The sequence below is a fragment of the Nothobranchius furzeri genome, chromosome 13 (genome assembly GCF_043380555.1).
Source record: "Nothobranchius furzeri strain GRZ-AD chromosome 13, NfurGRZ-RIMD1, whole genome shotgun sequence".
NCBI classification, from domain to species: domain Eukaryota; kingdom Metazoa; phylum Chordata; class Actinopteri; order Cyprinodontiformes; family Nothobranchiidae; genus Nothobranchius; species Nothobranchius furzeri.
Window position 1 is genome coordinate 53,337,715 of NC_091753.1, and position 19,768 is coordinate 53,357,482.

At 44.1% G+C, this 19,768-nt stretch overlaps 2 protein-coding genes across 7 annotated transcripts in view; both read left to right on the top strand.

The window, feature by feature from the left end:
- stim1a (stromal interaction molecule 1a) overlaps nucleotides 1–7,597 on the top strand; it is a 30,352-nt gene extending 22,755 nt beyond the window's left edge. Inside the window, exons 8-14 of one of the 5 annotated variants that reach the window (XM_054742457.2) lie at nucleotides 1,978–2,155; nucleotides 2,578–2,745; nucleotides 2,838–2,938; nucleotides 3,020–3,249; nucleotides 3,996–4,076; nucleotides 6,348–6,768; nucleotides 7,046–7,597. In XM_054742457.2, coding sequence (XP_054598432.1) covers nucleotides 1,978–2,155; nucleotides 2,578–2,745; nucleotides 2,838–2,938; nucleotides 3,020–3,249; nucleotides 3,996–4,076; nucleotides 6,348–6,768; nucleotides 7,046–7,556 — 1,690 coding nt within the window. In that variant the 3' untranslated portion in view covers nucleotides 7,557–7,597. The remainder of the gene's footprint in view (nucleotides 1–1,977; nucleotides 2,156–2,577; nucleotides 2,746–2,837; nucleotides 2,939–3,019; nucleotides 3,250–3,995; nucleotides 4,077–6,347; nucleotides 6,769–7,045) is intronic. The other 4 variants (XM_054742456.2, XM_015951016.3, XM_015951017.3 and 1 more) reach the window with 4 other exon arrangements.
- A 219-nt stretch (nucleotides 7,598–7,816) lies between these two features.
- The window catches only part of si:dkey-24p1.6 (protein sel-1 homolog 3), a 25,437-nt gene continuing 13,485 nt past the window's right edge, over nucleotides 7,817–19,768 (top strand). For both annotated transcript variants that reach the window (XM_070543610.1, XM_015951014.3), the window contains exons 1-14: nucleotides 7,817–11,365; nucleotides 11,443–11,917; nucleotides 11,983–12,109; nucleotides 12,192–12,313; nucleotides 14,052–14,167; nucleotides 14,240–14,301; nucleotides 14,372–14,504; nucleotides 14,577–14,712; nucleotides 14,790–14,918; nucleotides 15,010–15,215; nucleotides 15,291–15,470; nucleotides 15,697–15,816; nucleotides 17,164–17,304; nucleotides 17,391–17,453. In XM_070543610.1, the coding sequence (XP_070399711.1) occupies nucleotides 11,294–11,365; nucleotides 11,443–11,917; nucleotides 11,983–12,109; nucleotides 12,192–12,313; nucleotides 14,052–14,167; nucleotides 14,240–14,301; nucleotides 14,372–14,504; nucleotides 14,577–14,712; nucleotides 14,790–14,918; nucleotides 15,010–15,215; nucleotides 15,291–15,470; nucleotides 15,697–15,816; nucleotides 17,164–17,304; nucleotides 17,391–17,453 (2,082 nt within the window). In that variant the 5' untranslated portion in view covers nucleotides 7,817–11,293. The remainder of the gene's footprint in view (nucleotides 11,366–11,442; nucleotides 11,918–11,982; nucleotides 12,110–12,191; nucleotides 12,314–14,051; nucleotides 14,168–14,239; nucleotides 14,302–14,371; nucleotides 14,505–14,576; nucleotides 14,713–14,789; nucleotides 14,919–15,009; nucleotides 15,216–15,290; nucleotides 15,471–15,696; nucleotides 15,817–17,163; nucleotides 17,305–17,390; nucleotides 17,454–19,768) is intronic.

Genomic DNA, 19,768 nt, shown 5'->3' on the forward strand with positions numbered 1-19,768 from the left:
AGCTTTTACATCAATGTTGGACTATTAGAACTTGGGCTTCATCAGAATCAGGAGCAGATAGATGTATTTAAGTGCTTTTTTTTTTTAGAAAAAATTGTGTTTTCTCCTTCTTCAACTGCGGACTGCCTCATTTACCGATAGCTGTTGCAGTGAGTATGTCACATTCATTGTCCAGTAGCATGCAGAGATCATTTGAAAGACAACGGTAGAACCCGCCCCACAACCGATAGCCGTCAATGGAGCGTTGCCAGACTAATAAATACATTTATTTAGTCTGGCTTGCCAGGCTATCCTCATCACACACTGGTGAAATTCATCTCTGTATTTGACCCAACCCCGTGGGGAGCGGTGAGATGCAGCTGTGGCTGTGCTCGGGAACTGTTTGGTGGTGTAACCCCCACTCCATCCCCTTAAAGCTGAGTGTCAAGCAGGGAGGCACTGGGTCCCATTTTTTTTAAAAGTCTTTGGTATGACCCGACTGGGATTTGAACCCTGATCTCCCTGTCTCAGGGCGGACACTCTACCATTGAAAAGGTAACAAGACCACAGAAGGTGTCCCAAAAATGCAGACTTTTTAATAACAGTTCAAATAACTCCTTTATCACACTTGCTTGCTGTAAACTTTACTTATTTTGAACAAAGTGCTGTGGTGGGGATGAACGGGATGTTCTGCTCACATCCTTCTAGTTTTGGCTGCAGTTTCAGCATTGTAGTTTTGTGGAAACTCGTGTGAAACAAATGTTTTGTAAAGATTTTGTGTCGATACTTAACTACATCACATTGATTAGTGTTGCAGCATTGACAGCCAATGGCCTTGGCTGTAGGAATCAACAAACAAGACTCTTTCAGCTCTAGTCATCCATGTTTTTGTAGCAGAGAGAAGAGTTGTGTGTCCTCTGCGTGTCTTACTGAGCTCCACCGCCAGCCGTTTGGTTTCCGTACCTCCAAACAGATCCTGTGGTGTTATCGAGTAGCCCGGCTCCGATATGGCTTCTCTGTTGGGAGACCACAAGATGAGGCTTTGACAAAAGCAGGATGTCCTGTGCGCTCAGAAACGCGTCTCAGTAGACAGATGGTGATAAGTACGCTGCTTAACATGACAGCCTTGGTGCTAATTCACCCTCATTCGGAAACGGGCGTGGGACGAATGAAGGAATGAGGACAAGGGCAACAGCAAAAGGACAGCTGGATCTTTAAAACCCGACACGACCATCTAGGAAGAATTAATTGGAAATCAACTATGTCATCAGATTTTGTACGATTTCTTGTTTAAATACAGAAATGTGATCTTTCCTTGTTTGCTCCTGGGTTATGCGGTGTCTTTGGTATCTTCTCTTCTGAACATCGTGACTCTGCCAGGGATTTTATATCTCAGCTTAGAGGTGGTTAAGGTCAGAGCTGAGAGCGTTTGCCAGCTAGACCGATTTTCCATAACTACCCGTCTGGATCAGCTTCTGTTTGTCTGCTCGTCTGTCCCACCTCTGCTGAGACTACTTCCTGTTACTGACTGGACGATGACGTCGCTATAAGCACTGGAAAGTTAAAATACGAATGTAAAACAAGTTAATCACCGTTAACATTACATTAAGGGGTATGTGTTGAAGAATTATGCCATGGGCGGCCTTTCAAAGGCACAGATAGAAGCCAGCTCTGGATACTACTGGAGCGTTGGGAATCACACTGTGCCGTTCTAAAGTTACTCACTGGCAGCTGTTCCTATTCTTGGCTCTGCTCCCTCTGATGTCAGTTTATTGTGAGCTGCCTAGCAGCTGACCACGGTCCCGTGCTTTATATGCTAACTATTGTTTCCGGTGATGCGCGGTTGAGGCGGCGCATACATTCCACGCATAAGCTGCACACACAGGCCCCAGCGCTTGCCAAGATAAACAATCACACGGCTAGGTTTTCCTTTCTTGGTCCAAGAAGGCATCCTTTGACGACTTGAACTCAAAGCATCTATCCATCACCTGCTTCCAGGCTACAGATCGCTCAGGAGGAGCATCGCACGGTGGAAGTGGAGAAGGTGCACCTAGAACAGAAGCTGAGGGATGAGATAAACATAGCAAAGCTGGAGGCCCAACGACTGAAAGAGCTGCGTGAAGGCACAGAGAATGAGCTGAGTCGCCAGAAGTACGCAGAGCAAGAGCTAGACCAGGTATGAGCACTCTGTTCGCTGACATTTAGCCATGACAGATGTTTGTTTTACACCAGGAGAGAACGTCTTAATCATTTTGTTCACTTAAGTAGTGAAACGTCAACGAACCCCACACGAGGAAGCCGAACACAAACATTTGCTTAAAGGATGATCTCATTTAGGAGTTAAGAGTTTTGTTTTGGGTGATTTTGTTCAGAAGCTGATTAGAGCTGGAGCCAGTCGAGACTTTTAGGGTGCGTTGTAGGTAATTAATTAGTATGGACCTGCACTTGTGAACCAGGATGTACGGTGCATTTACTGAAACCACGTTGGGTTTTTTTTTAGTTTTGCATCCAGTGTACAGAAAATCTGAAAATTTAAGCTATGCCTGTTCTTAGACGTGCCGCTTTCAGCCCTCACTCATCATGTGAAACTGGCTGCAGGTTCGCATGGCCCTGAAGAAAGCAGAGAAGGAGCTGGAGTCACGGAGCGGCTGGTCTCCTCCAGAGTCTCTGCAAAAGTGGCTGCAGCTCACCCATGAGGTGGAAGTGCAGTACTACAACGTCAAGAAGCAGAATGCCGAGCGGCAGCTGCTGATGGCCAAAGAAGGGGTGAGCGTGTTTTGTAGAAAGGATCCCTACGTTAGAAAACTCGTGACTGTTTCCACTGGTGCAAACAAAAGCTGAATCACCTGTTTCCACAGGCAGAGAAGATCAAGAAAAAGAGGAACACCCTCTTTGGGACTTTCCACGTAGCTCACAGCTCTTCCTTGGATGATGTGGACCACAAAATATTGGCAGCAAAGTAAGTCGAGTGCGGAACGAGCGATATAAATAAAGTTTGTGTTTCATTTGGTTTAAGTATTTCTATTGTTTTTCTCTGAAGACAAGCTCTTGGTGAGGTGACTGCTGCTCTGAGGGAGAGGCTGCATCGCTGGCAGCAGATAGAGATGCTAACGGGCTTCATCGTCGTCAACAACCCAGGCCTTCCCTCGTTGGCCTCGGCACTCAACGTGGATCCCAGCTTCATGGGCGGCAGAGCCACGTCGCAGCCCTTTGTCATGTCCGATGACATGGACGACTTGGACGAGGGCCTTGTGCCGGGAATTTTTCAATGTAAGGCTCCTTTGAATCAGCAGTTGGCGGGGACTAGCAAACGAATCTCTAAACAGCCAAAGACCTCGGAGGCCAAGTCAAAAAATCTACTCGCATGAGAATTTGGACTCTTTGCTGCGTTCACTTGTCTTCGTGGCATTCAAAGAGTATGTGGGTTAAAAATGTATCAATAATTGATATTGGATTATATTTAGTAATTGTTCTCAAGCGTGTTGCAAATGTAAATCGACTTGTTTGTTTTGTTTTTGCAAACAACTACCTTTTTAACTCTGTATACCTTTTATCACTGTTCTCACTTTGGAAAAGTGTTTCCTCAGTCGACTGAGACTGAAGCCTTCTGGGACCTTTTCTTTACAGAGAAGTTTACTTTACAACAATCATTTTTTCAAACAGACCTCCGTGTAGCGGTCGTGTCCTGATGTATGCTGCACAGATGCTGAGTCAGAGCTGCTGCAAACGAAATGTGCCAAACGCAGCCAATGCACCTCCGAGCCGCCAATGCAAAAAACATTGTTTGGATGTAGAATTCCTAAGTAAAAACAATTTCTACGAATTTTATGTCAAGAAAGCATTTTTAATATTTCGTAGCTGTTTATTTTTTATTTTTTTATATTTTAGCCTTGAATAACAGGAGTAGCACTCAGAATCACATTGCCTTTTAATAACCATCAACCACCCCCGTCTCACTCCCCTCTCTCCCTCCACCACCGTACCGTCATTTGACTCCCAACACCACCTAATGTCAGATGGCACCCTGCAGCTGGAGCGTCGAGCCAGTGACCCTTGGTCCAATCTTTCACTCTGTCGGCCCATGTGGAAATATTCTGGTTGGCTATTTGTTCACGCCCCAGTCCAGTCCTCAGTCTCTTGCTCCGCCCTCCCCTTTGACCAGATCCTTGTTGCACCTTTCTAACTAGCGCCATGTTGCAAATGGACACAGCTGAATGAAAACATTTTTTGTCTAGAGGATGCACTGATATGAAAATTAGAGCCGATATTAATATCTGATATTATTACTGCTGTTATGGCCGATAACCGGTATTTACAGATACTACATATATTCTAGCATGTTCCCCACACTTTTGGCACTGCGACCACTTCACCTACATTGCCTCTCTGCTTCGGTTAACCCCCATCACCTTCTCTGCACCGTTACTACTGTCACAGTACCACATGACCTTCTCCCTAGAGCCCTGCACGGGCCTAAAATCTGAGCCCGTGTCCGGGCCGGCCCGAGGCGGTGGAGCCCCAGCCCGACCCGGTCTGAAAAACTTTTCAGGATTCTCTGGCCTGACCCGAGCCCGGCTTTTTTTTTTTTTTGACCTTTCATAATGTTTTAGCGTGATAGAATGCTCAGCATTCTAATAATCTGTGGGAAGCGTTCTGCAGTAAAAAAGAAAGAAAAAGAGCATCAATGCCGCTTTTTTTTCTAACCGAGCGTATTTTTCGAGCGGCAGATGAAATTTACGAACACTCTTATTTATTGGATGCGTTTGTAAATTTAATCTGCTCTGAAAATGCGCTCTTGTGTAATTAGAAAAAAAAGCAGCATTCTAATTTTCTAACTGCAGAGCACATTTTCAGAGCGGCAGATTAAATAAACGCCCCCCAGTTAATAAAGCGTTTGAAAATGCGCTCTGCAGTCAGAAAAAATAGCCCCAGCAATGAATGCTGGATTTTTTTTAACTGCAGAGCGAATTTATTCACAGGAAAATAGAATGCTGCCGTTTTCATGAGATTAAACGAATGGTTTCTGACAGAGTGGACATAAAATGGCATATTAGAATAGGGGCACATGTTTCAATCAGCAGTTTGAGAATTCGTTTATATTATAAACCACACAGACCTTAACTGAGCTAACGGGTGCCGGTGCGTGAGAAGCAGGCAGGTGCTGCTGCGTTTAAGTTTTTCAGGTTTTTTTTATGAATTTGATTAAAAGTAAAGGCGCCCGGCCCGTGTCCAAGATAATTGCACAGTCGTTGGCCCGAAGCCCGGCCCGAGGGCCGGGCCGACCCGTGGGCCTAGGGCTTCAGTGCAGGGCTCTACTTCTCCCCCTCCCAAAACCGATACACAAACAGAAACAAGGTGAATATATCAGCCCAGTTTTACTTATGGGATCGATGTGGATATGTCAAAACAAGACTAACATCCGATATCGATGTTGATGTCGATATATCGTGCATCTCTTGTTTATTTACAAATCTTCTCAATTTTAACTCTCATGCCTCCACCTCTTATTTGTTACCAGTGCACTCCTGCCTTCTTATCCTTTCCTTTTATGTTAAAACTAATCATTTTGTTGGATTTAATTTTTGTTGTAATAGATTGAAATTAGGGATGTTCGATATTGGCCTTTTTACTGGTGTCCAGTAAAGCCCAACTCTTATTTCTGATACAAATATAAACTGATGCTAATGAATACAGGGTCCCCCTTTCATAACCCCCCCCCAATAAATCCAGGTAACTAACTTCACATATCTCCTATCATGCATGCTTCAACTTTAAACATCTGTGCAAAATATGTTAACAAATTCAATTAAAGCTACAACGGCAAATCTGCGAAACAATCTAGATGAAAACATTGTCTTTCCATGCCTCATTCTAACAAAGTAAAGCTATAAATATGTTGTGGAGATTTAAAAAAATTATTAAAGCATTTCTCTCACATTTGTCTACAAACCTCGGCCAATAACTCGGCTCAGTACGAAGCCAACGATTGGGCGGTTGGATCGTCTATCTCATTCCGCTCTTACCTGGGTCCTCCATCCATCACAACAGACGGGACGATAGCGGCCCAGAGGGGTGAGAGTTAGCAGAGACGTAAAGTTTGATGTTTAGTGTGTGCATTGCATGTAAACGTATCATTAAGAGTAAAAACCCATGGCAGTAATTTCCGATAATGCATTCTAATACCAATGTCGTGTGATAATATCGGACATCCCTAGTTCCAAACCTCTTAACTGTGATACAAAGTTTAAATATCCAAACCACACGTCTGAACAGCTCTCCACGAACCCCCCCCCCCCCCGCTGGTCTGGCCTCTCCTTTAGGATGTGTTTTATGTGTCTGTCAGTAATCCTGCCGTTCTGTGCCAACAGCTCCCAGTATGATGTCTCTGCGCCAACGCCACATTGACCCTCAGCTGGCTTTGGGCTCCCAGAGGTTGGTAGAGAGTTCCCTACTAGCAGGGCATCATGGAGAGGGAATCCACCCGTCAAAGCCTAGACCCGCCTTCAGGCAGTCACGCAGCCATTCGTACGGGCAGCTCGAGTGCCTCCCTCTGCCGCCTCTTTCCTCAGCTGTTTCTCATCCGTCAGTCATCTGTTCCTCCCACCCAAACCCTCAGTCTGTGCCCTCCATGTCCTTGTCCTCTTCCTGCTTATCTGGCTCTGTGGCTGGTGGTCTAGCCCCTCCCTCCTCCCATGTATTTCATGCTTCTTTCCAGCCCATGGATTCCATTCCTGACTTCACATTCTCAGACGTCTCCAAAAGTCAGTCCTCATGCAGCAACAGTTTCGGGTACTCTTCTTCCTTCACACACTCTGCATGTGTGTGGGTTGTTTTCTCACTGCCTGTTGGTTTGGGTTTGACCTTTTAGTTTGGTTGCCTCTCTTTTTGCTTCTTTCTTTTTGTCCTAACGTGTGATGTCCCCTAACGTGTGATGTTTCACCATCACAGCTGCACTTATCCCATTTCTGGCTTTGCAGGCATTAAGTAGACAAACCAAAGCATGCAGGGCTTCTTTTATTGTCCCCTTTATTATTTCTAATGAGTGCATTGTATTTTTCCCCCACAGAGACCTAAACCGCTCCGATTCCGACTCTTCCTTGTCTCTTTCTCAAGTTGGGGATCGGTTGTCTGCCTACGGCTCCAAAAGCCACCTAATCAAACCAACCTCTCTCATTCATGGGGTGTCCAACCGGGCTGATGATGCAGTTTCCTTGCACGCGTACACCCCCAACGGCGGGAACCGCACGCACGAGGGAAACGCTGCAGAGGTTTCGTCTGGAAGCCCGATCCTCATGAGGGAGATTCACCACATGCAGAAATCCCCCAGCCTGGGAGAAATCAACAGTCTGTCGGAGTCGTCTCGCTCTTTCAGTCCCAACTCCACTGAGCCAGATACGCCGTCACCCACAGGAGGGCAAGCAGGAGTTGTGGGGGTAAAAGGTAGCAGCCGCATCCCTCAACTGTCCTCCAAAAAGAGCCCTCTGGAGGAAGACAGTTGCTCAACCGGAGAAGACACAGATTCCACTGCCAGCCGCAAGAAACACACCTTCAAGATTTTCAAAAAACCGAAGAAATGAGTGCAACATGACCTAAGGGCTATTAAAGCTGTTTGACTGTATTCCTCTGTCGGCCTGTTATTGTTTTGTTTTACTTTTTTCTGTTTGTTTTAAGGAGTCAAACGATGGCGCAATTAGCTGCCAACGCGTCTTTCTGTAGGTTATAACCACCTACTACGGACTGTGGGAGCAATCAGCTGTTTCTGTTTGTTTGCTTTTCTGGTCAGTGTTGAACACGATGGGCGTGGGCAGGTTTGTACATTAGAATGTGAAGTATTATTTATTCCTGCAGGAAACGGTGCCAGTCTGAAAGGGGACATGACATGTCTCCCTCTTGGGTTTTTTTGTTCTTGTTCTACAATCTTTGACATTTTGCATGTCTTCACTTTAGTTTGGCTGATAATCGAATGCTCTTAGTCTTTGCTTGGTTCTTGTCAATATCCTGCTTAAAACAACAAAAAAGCCCTGATTGCTACGTAACCACTCAGCCCTCAAATCCAAACTGCTTTTTCTTTTCTTTTTTCCACTTTAGTTTTTAGTGGTTTTAGTATCTGTACTTCTAGTCGTCTTGTTTGCAGCGTTGGAGAATTCAAAATTCACTTTTAGCTGTCGAGAAATAAAATTTGAACGCACTAAATAGGTACTAATCACTGAATAACAGTTACTGCTGTACCTAAGAAGCACATCGCCTAATATAATGATAGGCCCGATTCACACGTCAGGATAATCACGCCGATTTTTGACTCGATTCTCTCTTCCCGACCATCTTAAAGAGACAATGTGTAGTTTTTACTGTTAATATCTGGAAATATCCATCAAAATTTTGTTGAAAATTAATTGAATGAGGCCCAGTTGTAGAAAAAGGTTGGTGGCTTTGTGGCATAACCATAAATATTGGGTCTAAAATACATCGGAGCGTGTTTAAGTCTGGGCGATACCATGCTTCCTTCTATGGCAGCCCGTGAGGACAAAATACGTTTACTGATTTGTAACAGACGATTACAAAACTTAAACGCTGTTTTTTTTTTTTTTTTACACTTTTACCTCTTCACTTGTTGCCAGTGGTGAAAGGAAGTCTGATTTTTGTTTTGCTGGAGGTTGCTCTGCCAGGGATTTTTGACCCTAATGACCATCCATTGGTAAGGTCTTAAGCCTGATTCATGCTTCTCCGTCAGCTCCGCAAGGGACACACGCACGGATTGACGGAAGCGTTTTGCTCTCATACTTCTCCGTCTCCTGGGGAGCGTTGCAAAGCAATTCCCTGCCAGGACAACAGAGGGCGTAGCGCTGTTCTGTGGTATCCTGTCATGTATCGGTCCAAGATAGTGTTTATATTGTGTTTTTTTTTTTTTTGTATATGAGAGACTTTTTAACACAGACAAATTTGTCTCTCATCCTCCTCCACCTCTTCATGCGCTCCCCACTTCTAAACCCACGTTTCCTGTCATTTCCATCCACAAATAAAACGCTTGCTGCACATCTTTTCACTCCTCCAGTCACGGGGAATTAAACGTTCATGTTTTTAGAGTTTTTTCGTGAGGTATTCTTCAAGCTGCTCCGTGTCCTCGGCTCTCTGTTTGTGAGGGCGCAAAGCCGGCGGTGTAGACGACAGCGGCGTCATGACCAATCACAAGCTTGCGTTGTCCGTCTCGACTGACAGAGGTTTAGAAAAGGGAGCTCGGCTCGCTCGTCCTTGTGGAGCTCTCCGGCAGGCTCGCAAGGATGTTGCGTGTCTCCGCACTGACGCAGACGGAGAAGCATGAATCAGGCTTTACTCCAACACAAAAATACTGCTTACTTGCAATTATTTGGGTATATACTGCCCCCTATTGCCAGGGAAAATACGCATCATCACTTTAAGGATGTCCGATTACTGTAATAGCTCTAAAGATAATCCTATTAGATATGCCTGCTGTGTGTGGTGTGTATGAGCACTCTGGTCTGATCACAAATTGGGAATATTAGACATGTTGGATTGTCTAGCCCCAATTTCAAGGACAAACCTACTTTTAGCCAATCAGAAAGCAAGGTGACGGAAGCACATGACATGCTTCTCCTCAACCGTGTTTTTTTTTCTTCAAAGTCGCGTTTAATCCAGCGAGATTTCCCGTCTGACCAAGGGGAACATTTGCGTGTGAAATCAGTTTGTGAGAAGTTTTTGCCACCACACACTGGTCCTGCTGTGGTTTTTCAATCTCTACGTATTAGGTCACGTATATTAAAAATCCTGCCGTGTGAACCGGGCTTTACAAGAAGGACAATCAGAAAGTAGAGTTTGTTGAAAATGATCTAAGAGGCAGGCCCCTTACCTTCGTTCCGCTCGTTTAAGTGATTTAAGCTGATTTGGCAGAAATCTGGTGATACATGCTTCATGTAAAAAGAAAAATAAATGCACGACCTGTATACTACAATAGATGTTTTCCAAGAAAAGCTTCTATGATTCCCAGATTTCCTCCTGTAGGTGAACAGGGTGAAAGTTTATTGTCTTTTTATTTGTGATTAGTACTATCCGCACTGCAAATTGTCTTTAAGTTATAAGTAAGGGCTACGGTTACTAGGAAAATCATCTGCTCTGGATTTAAAAACAATCTTACCACTAAATAGCATTTTTTATGATAGACTCAAGTTGTGGAGGCAAAAAAACCAATTGTGTAAAATTGCCAAATCCCTGTTTCTTCTCAGAGGCCTTTATATTTGTGGTGTCGTTCAATCTTTTGAGCCCCCTTTACTCAGAATACAGAACTGCATGATGAACTCAGTGCTGCTGTACATGCAGAGTTTTTTTTTAAAAGCTGAATGTCCAATGGTTTTGTCTGTAACAGGATCTTGTGTTTACAATCGTTACAGATCGTTTATCGGATTATTACAACCAAGAATTTTGTGAAAGTTTCAGTGTAAGTTTGCTTCGTTTAAGCACAGAACTATGCATCAGTAGTGTTAGGTTCTTTGAGAAGAAAAAAAAAAGAAGTAGGGACGCCAGTAGGTTTAGGGTGCTCCTGAGAGAAGAACAACCAAAAAGTGCTGCAGAAGACACTGTCTCTCCCAGCGTCATCATGTATCAGGTGGTTTGGATCTAAAAGATTTATCTAATTATTTCTTTTTTTTTTTTAAACGGCTGAAAAGAGATCATTTTCCTCCTGGTACTTTTTAAAACCTCCTTTTTCCTCCTTCCTTTTGCACGGCTGCTACAAATTGGAAATGTCACCTGAATGTGTATGTGTGTGTGTGAGAGAGAGAGAGAAGGTGTGGGTGCGCGTGTCCCATCAGCTCCCAGTATAATGCACTGTAAAGTTGATGCATGTCAACTGTCGTAACAAAACCTATATTGGGTTAAGAGAATGGATCAGCTTATGCTCTCATTTCCAACTTTTCTTCTTCGTCTCATTTTGAGCCTATTTAAGAGTACATGTAGTATATTTGTACAGAAAAAGATTAAAAAATTTTGCATCTGTGGTGGTCTGGACTTTGATGGCACTCCTGCATGATAGCAATAAACTATTTTGAATGAAAAAAAAATCAGAATTTTTTTTTATTCCCCTCCTTCGGTGCTATAAACATTGAATCCTGCTACAAAAGCTCAACCAGAATTTGGTAAAATTTCTGGATTATCAGAACGCGGCCTTCTGCATGCTACAATCTCTGTTTAGGGTTGGGGTGGAGTTGTTAAATATTTACCTGGGATTCAGCCTAGGTGAAGTGAAACAGGATTAGATCCGGATCTGGAACCTCTTTGTTCCACTGCAACGTGAGTTTCTTTAATGAAAACGCTGCGGAACATGCATTTCCCTTCAGGGTTCCAGTTCTTCTGTCTGTCCTGCCTCAGCTTGCAGGTAGGAGCCAGTTTAAAGTTGTCATCTCTTGGCTGGATTGTGTTTTATTCAGCAGTTGTGGCTGTCTTCTGTCCCAGATTGTTTGGTGTTCAGATCAGGTGTTGCTCCTGAATCCTCCAGAGGAAACTCTACCAGTCCACCTGTTGAACATCCTCTACTCGTGTCATGCGCCTTCGACTGTGCTTCTGGACCTTGTGGTGACTTCTGAAACTGGCACCGTTTCCAAATTCCTGCTCGGAGAGTGGAGTTGTGTTCCCAGTGATCCTGTTATAAAGACTGTGAGGCTGACTCTTCCTGACTGGTTGGTGTACCAAGCAGATGGGGTCGTTCCTGACTCTCACTGGGTGCTGAGCTGTATCCTTCGAGCCTCGCTCAGGTACGATGGATTCGGTGATGCTGAACAGTTGGTCACAGCTCGGGATGTGGCACTTTTGCAGCCTAAGCCCTTCTTTAGTCGACCCATCAAACGGCATCAGCTCTGCTTTGCCTGGAGTGAACAAATGTTACAATTAACTCAGCGGTTTTTACACAAATGCTGCCCTTTAGAGCAAGGTAAGTTTGGAAATGTGCGCCTATGAACATCTTAGAAAAAACACTTTCAACTGAAACTTTTTCAGAAACCATTGATTTGCTGCCAACAATTTTTGCCTCAACTGGAGAAACCTTTGGAATCACGAAGACTCTGAACCCCTACAAGAATGAGGTTTTAGAGAACCTACGCCTCAAAGCCATCACTTCTCCTTGGTATGAAAGGAAAATGTACACCAAGTTTTCTCTGTGGTGAATCCGGATGTTACAATTCAGCTTTTAACTCTGTTTTTGCAAGGTTCACAATTTCCATGTGGTTATTTGTGACCAGACATTGCAAGGGCAGGTTGTGTGGTGTATTACATCACATAGATCCCCACAATAGCTATGCCACACCATCATTGTTCCTCACACACTCAGGTAAGATCAAGATTTACGTTTTATAACCTATCCTCAGTATTCTTATTGCCACTAAGTCTAAATATGCAACAAACATGAACCGTTGATGAATTGCGTTGCATAAAAATGCCAGCAAATTGGATGTCGTGAGACATGAAGAATTGGAATGCATTTGTGAACGGAATAATTTAAGATGGCTGATGAGGCTTTTATCCATTTCCAGTTAAAGATCATTTTACAGATTTGGCTTATTGACTCAATCCTGACAATATAAACTCAATTTTATAAAATATGTTAACCTGAAAGGTGGAACACTGAAAACATTTTTTAATGATTATTTCGGTTTATAATCAGTCACTGAGATTTTCATGCAGCTGAACATAAAAATAGTCTCCTACATCTATTTCCTGCTTCTGATAGAAAACAGACGGTGAAACTCTAGAATTAGAAAATCCTGACAGATCTGCGTCACACTGTCACTTAACTTTCATAGACTCGCTCATCTTGACTCACGACTGGGAAGGCTGTTGTTGGTTTAGCGTCCAGGAAACAGCAGAGAATGTCTCGGCTAGTAGAAGCCATTAGCATCTCCACCAAACAGCATAACTTCTTCCGGCTTGTGTTATTTGTATAAATGATAAATGACCCGGACTTTTATAGCACCTTTTCCAGTCAGAGGACTCCAAAGTGCTTTACACTACAGTGTATCATTCATCCATTTACACACACATTCACACACTGGTGGTGGTGAGCTACAATGTAGCCACAGCTGCTCTGGGCCGCACTGAAGGAGGTCAGTCCCTCCGGCCACCACCAGCAGGCAAGGTGGGTTAGGTGTCTTGCCCAAGGACACAACAGAAAAGTTATCTGTCTGGAGTCGTCGTCGTCTTCCTCCAGGTCCGGGTCGCGGGGGCAGCATCCCAACTAGGGAGCTCCAGACCGTCCTCTCCCCGGCCACCTCCACCAGCTCCTCCGGCAGGACCCCAAGGCGTTCCCGGACAAGATTGGAGATGTAACCTCTCCAACGTGTCCTGGGTCGACCCGGGGGCCTCCTGCCGGCAGGATATGCCTGAAACACCTCCCCAGGGAGGCAACCAGGAGGCATCCTGATGCCCAAACTACCTCAACTGACTCCTCTCGATCCGGAGGATCAGCGGTTCTTCTCCGAGTCCCTCCCGAATGTCCGAGCTTCTCACCCTATCTCTAAGGCTGAGCCCGGCCACCCTACGGAGGAAACTCATTTCGGCCGCTTGTATCCGCGATCTTGTTCTTTCGGTCATTACCCAAAGCTCATGACCATAGGTGAGGATTGGGACGTAGATCGACCGTCTGGAGCCGGGATTGAACCCGCAACCTTCCGATCACTGGACAACTTTGCTCAACCTGTTGCCCTGAGATAAAACAAAAATGTTGCAGAGCAAATAGAATCAATGGTAGAGTCGTGTTGCTGTTAGCCAATCAGAGGAGAGATGTCCAGATATCAGGAAGTAAGACTCCAGATCCTGTCATCTGAAGCTCTCCTGAGATGTGGCTCACTTCTAGATCCAGAAACGATGCACTGAAGCCCCCTCCCTCCCTCCCCCCCCCCCCCCCCCCAGCTTGCTTCCTTCCTTCCTTCCTATAGAGACCACTGCGAATGTATTTGTTAAACACCTTTCAAGTTATTGTTGCTTGTCTTGTAAAACAACAAAACATGCAGAAATATGTAGCTTTAGAATTTTTTGTCTGAACAACTTTCACATTTTTCTGAAACGTGTAGGCCAACTTCACGTCCAGATAAGTGGGCCGCATCAGGAATCTTCTGCATTCCTCTCCACGTTTGCGATGCCTTTGAACAACTGGTGCCAGCTCAGTTTGACGTTACAAGGAAGAACCGTGAGTAATCCCTGATCCTGGAGTGTAGCGTCCCATGTTTTCCCACTGGAAACAAAGATGTCTCCCATCTAGGTGACCGTCTCTATGATGTGTATCGGTGACAAGAAAAGAACAGCTGTGTCCACAGATCACGTGTAAGTCCACTTCTAATACTTTTAAAACAATTAACACGAGAAGGTGTTTATGATTAACCATGTTCCACAGTTTGAGGCATGCAGCCATGTTTGATGACACAGAGGGGTATTTTGTCATTGGTGGAGGGAAATACGTACAAGGTGTGGAGGGTTTTTTTGGACCAGTGACGTTCTATCGCAACAGGGCGTCGCCCCACAGCTTGGTAAGTAAAAACTCATAACTTTGATTCGTGATGGGACCATTTCAACAATAAGGATGTCTTTATGTTCTGCAGTCAGAAGTTATTATTCCAGATGTTATTAAGAGTGTCAACCTGACTGGATGGCTGCAGACGTGTCAAGATTTTGCTTTTGAGATGATAGTGAAAATCAGCAGCTTTTCACTCGAGGCCAAACAAGAGGAGGAGTCTGGTAATGACTTCCTACATCCACTAGGTGGCGTTAAAGTTATCTGATGTTAAAATCAATGAGAACTTTGTCTATTTCAGAGACTTCTTTTGATGCTTTTCATGAATGGATTGTAAAGGAGAGACTAGCATCAGGTTTGCAGTGTGAGGAGACCAGCTCTCATCGGAGACTCGTTGTTAAACTGGCCAAGTTACTGGTTTTCAAACATGGTGAGAGACTAAAGTGCACCTAACAGACAAGTTATCTGACTTTGTGGTTTAAAACACAGTAGAAATGTCTGAAGCACTCTATGTCCTGCAGGAGGAAGAAGAGTGAGCCTTCCTGCTCTGGGCAGGGCTCTATACTCCTTCTCACTCAATAAGCTGGGCAGAGCAAAGGACATATCAGTGTTCAGCAAAATCCTCCCGCTGCTGCTTCAAGCTGGCTGCCTGGCTGATAATCGAGCTCTGCATGTGTCGTCTGTGCTCTACAGCTCTGGTCTGGGGGTTCAGAAACAGCCCATCAGAGTGAGTCTTCTTGGCCAAACGCCTGCTGTGGTTGAGCATTTCCATGTGATCGTCACACACGTCTGTTTGATGCAGGCTTGGCGTCTTGCACTGCTGGCGGCCCAAAGGGATGATCGGCTGGCTCTACTACACCTTGGACACCTGCACCACTGGGGGGGACATGGCTTCCCCTCTGACCCAGATCTGGCTTATGCCTATTATGCAAATATTGCAAAGCAGACAACTTTGGATCGTCAAAATCCAACACCGCAGCAGGTAATGGATGTACAGGTGCAGCAAAATACAGTATAAAACATCAGCTGTTTGCCTTTAGTCTGAAAATATCTGAGAAAAGGGGGACATTCTGTTTTGTTCTATTATTGTTACATGAGTGTTAAAATGCTGTATGTTGTTTTGTGTTTACTTTCTGCAACTGTTCTCTTCTACTGTTTAAAAACACCCAGACATCTTCGTAGTTTTTGCTTTATTCTTACACTTTCAGACATTTGTAGAGGCTGTGCATCTGAATGATGACGAGACGCTGAACCTCCAGACCAATGAAAACCATCACATCTTTCAGTGGCTGAAACTGCAGGCGCGCAGGGGGGCGGCCGAGGCCGAGGTACCAGGCGTAGTCTTTTCTCTGCTTTTGAGGTGCCTCGAACTCGTGTACCCAACCACTTTATTTATAGAACACTTCAGGGCCCAACAAAGTGCTGCACAGAGGATCAAATAAAAACAGAAACAGTCAAAGAAATGTTTTATAAAACAACAAAATAAAAACAAAATATTAAACATAAAACAAAACAAAACAAAGGCCAACACTAACCAAGTATACGATACACTAACACCACTATTAAAAGATCTGTATCACAGAGACTAAAAGTGAAATTATAAGTTTTTAGGTCTTAAAGGGACATTATGGAAGTGTGACAGCCAAAACATGTATAAAAATAATAAATGTCTTCTTCATACATTCTCCTGCAATGCCCTGGTCCTGTAGAATGAGCCCTGGCATTTTTACTGTGATTGCCTGTTTTTCTGTAAAATCACAGAAAAAGAGAGATGCTCGGGTCGAGCAGGCTGCTTCATGCGCGTTCACGCTCAGGCATCGCCCGTAGCGTTTGCTATCCGTAGCTTTAGCAGCAGAGAGAGAGGCAGTGCCACTTTGTTGCTGTTCCTAACGCCTAGTGACAAAGCTAGCTACATTTCTGAGGACCCTTAGCTACTTTCTGTAGAACTTTCTTCTAGATATTTCCTGCAAATTAGCAACAAAATAGCCATTTTCGCTTTGAACCGTTCTTTGAACGTTGTTTCAGCTGTCATCAACGATATAAATGTTACAGATACAATAGTTGTCACTGGCACTTTAGCTCACCTAGTAAGACATTGGACTTTCGTGCAGAAGTCCTGGGTTTGATTATGGATGTGAACATAGTTTATTTAGAGTTTCTTTTTCACATTAATGGTATATTTTTTACAGTAAGATGCCCAAATTTTTATTTGAGACTTGCCGAACGGCATTAAATTCACAGATAAAAAAGATGTGGGTTCAACTTTCATTTTGGAACAATTTTTCAAGCAAGGGAAGGGAATGATCTGAGCATGCAGGAGGACTGACCCATCATAAACCTTTGTCGGCTGTGCTGAAGAGAAAGGTACAGAACCAAATTATTTAATTAATTAGCTGCACGTTCTCTTGTCCTCTGTCCTCCGGGCCTCACACACACACACACGGGACTGTCTCAGCTGTTATTTTCGTTAAGGAGTGTGCACGTACAGCATGCGCGCCTCGTGCACGAGCCTACTATTGAAGCTGCCGTTACGCTTTTGGCCTGAGGGGGCAATCGCGAACATAAAAATTCAAAACTCCGTAAAGTCCCTTTAAAATGCTTCGTTCTTATTTATTTATTTTTTTAAATGTGGCATTTGACTTATTTTATTTTTTTTTTTTTTTTATATTTTGCAGCAAGCTGTTGCCCGCATGCTGTACTGGGGTCAGAAGGGATTGTCACCAAACATCCCTGAAGCTGTAAAGCACTACAGAAGAGGAGCTGAGCAGCTGAAGGACCCAGTGTCAATGTATGACTATGGAATAGTTCTTCTGCAGGTCAGATCTTTTCTGAGCAAACACGACAACCGTCCAGTTTTTATGTGTCATGTGTTTAAGTCGGTTTACTCCTCTTGTCTTTGTAGGGACATGGTGTCCAGAAGGATGTTCAGAAAGGTGTCTGGTTCCTTAAGAAGGCCATGGAGCAGGTTTCATGATTGAATGTTCTTGTTTTACAAAATAAAATACATTTCACAACAAATGATAAAGTTAAACATGGTAGGTAAAGTAACTAAATCTCAAACATTCAAGTTCTCTTCTAATGTCACGTCAAATAAATATAAATAAGTAATCTCAACCTTTTATGAAAATAACTAATATGTACATACCAATAAGGATAGGGTATTGTACAGTTGACATCACCACGCAAGGGCTTCTGGGTAGGATCATACAAACAAACCGCATTTGCCAATACAAAATCAACACTTTCAGAGCGCTCGGACGTTGATGGGAAGGCATAAAATAGAGGAAGTTGTGCTGACAGAGAAAGACATACCAGGGGCTTTTCTTGATGGCGACTCTGTTAATTATCGATTGCCAGAACTGAAGCGATGGCTCGACTGTCACGGTCAAAGTAAAAACTAACTCTGCATAAAAACTTCCACCGATTAGCTTTTTTTGTCTTTAGCTTAGCCCATTTACCTTTTCAGGTGTAGTTTCATGTGGTCATCATGGATGTAAGCCAGCTTTGGAAAAGGGATTAAAAGTCTCCTCTGACAGTCGATCTGGATACCTAGAGTGTGATTAGCTCCTCCCCCAGTCGCAGAGCTTAGTCATTGCTGTTTGAACATCTTTAGAAGACGAAAAACAACTTTTGCCAGATCGGAGCAACTCAGACTCATAGGAAGCTTAACTAAATGACCCTACATCCCAGAGTGCTTTGCGACGTTACGTCACAATTTATTTTTAGCTACTGTAGAAAACCCTTTAGTGGTAAGCCATTCCACGCCACCATTGCTCTTTACAGTATTGACCTCCAAGTTAAAGCTGGTTTAGCGAATCTGAAGAACAAGCAAACACGGTCATGGAGCACTCACCCCTTCCCTCGGGTGTGTTCCCCGAGATGCTTCTGCCGGAACCTGGAAACCCACGAAGGAAACCCAAGAACGCTAAACATCTGTCACCGTTTTAGTTAGTTGTCCGTGGCTTCAAACGCTGTTGTTCTTTTTGGGATTCTGGTAGTTTGCCCTAAAGTTGTAGTGGAAGCAGCTGGCTTTTTCTCCATTGCACTGCAAACCTCTCACACCAGTGGTGTTCTGTTGCTAAATACACAAGTGCGTTATGACAAATCCATTTTTTTCTTCCACAATATATTGAAGCTATTCTATGTTAGAATGTTGTTAAGAGGAATGTTTGAAGCTAATTTGTTTACCAAATTTGCTAGCCTGGCCTGCCAAACTCGTCCTCTGTTTAATTCTGCACAGAGAAAGAGTCTGGTAACTCACAGGCAGAGGCACTTGAGGGGCGGGACTAGGCAGCTCAAAAATGACCATTCAGAAAAAAGACGGAAATCCTGACTGTACCGCACGACGAGGTAGATTTCTGGTTGTAGTAAAAAAATAGCGTCTGGCAACGGCACAAACATCTTTTATTTTTTTTTAGAAGAAATGCTTTTAGCGCTTCTACTTGTGGTTTTAAAGATATCTGAGTCATTTAGAACAGAGGAAAGAGTCGCAGCAAACGCCTCCGCTGTCTTCGTTGTTTATGAGAAACTGAGCGCCGCCGTGTGTGACGTCCGCGACGCTGTAGTTTTTTTTAGCTGTAGTAAAAATTGAGTCTGGCGACAGTGCAAACATCTTTGTTTAGAAGAAATGCTTTTAGCGCTTCTACTTGTTGTGGTTTTAAAGACATGTTCAAATCATTTAGAACAGGGATTCCCTAAGTGTGGTGCTGCCGCTAGGGGGTGCGCGAGGTGAAAAGTGTAATGGCTGCGGAGCTCAGAGAAGTCTGTCATATGTCACCATTAGCGTAGCCAGAAACTCATTTGTGGGTGGGCCAAAGAAAAAGTAAGTGGGCACAATAAATGTAATTGAAAACAAGTATATTTTGCGTGTGTGTGTGTCCTCCGCATGTGCCATAGCTTCATAATAACAATGCGCCGAGCTTCAGCGCTCTGGCCTGTGCACGCCGATAAGTTCCGTATCATTTTTAACGATGTTGGAGAAATCTGAAGGTGGCGAGTCATTCTGGCAGATTGTAATTAACACCCTGTCTCATGCAGGTTTTCTGACATTGTAAACCTCACACACAGAACATTGTGGATGTAACAAAATAAATCAAGAAATGATTCCCATCTGAGCATTTTAGCATTATTATATTATTATATTAGCACACTGACTGTGGGACAGCATTCTAACAGCGCGCTGACGATCTGAAGTTCAGAGTGCGTCTGTCAGAGGTCAGACGCGATCCAGCGGAACCATGGCTCATGGGTGCACAAGTGAGCACATCTGGGCTGGGCAGA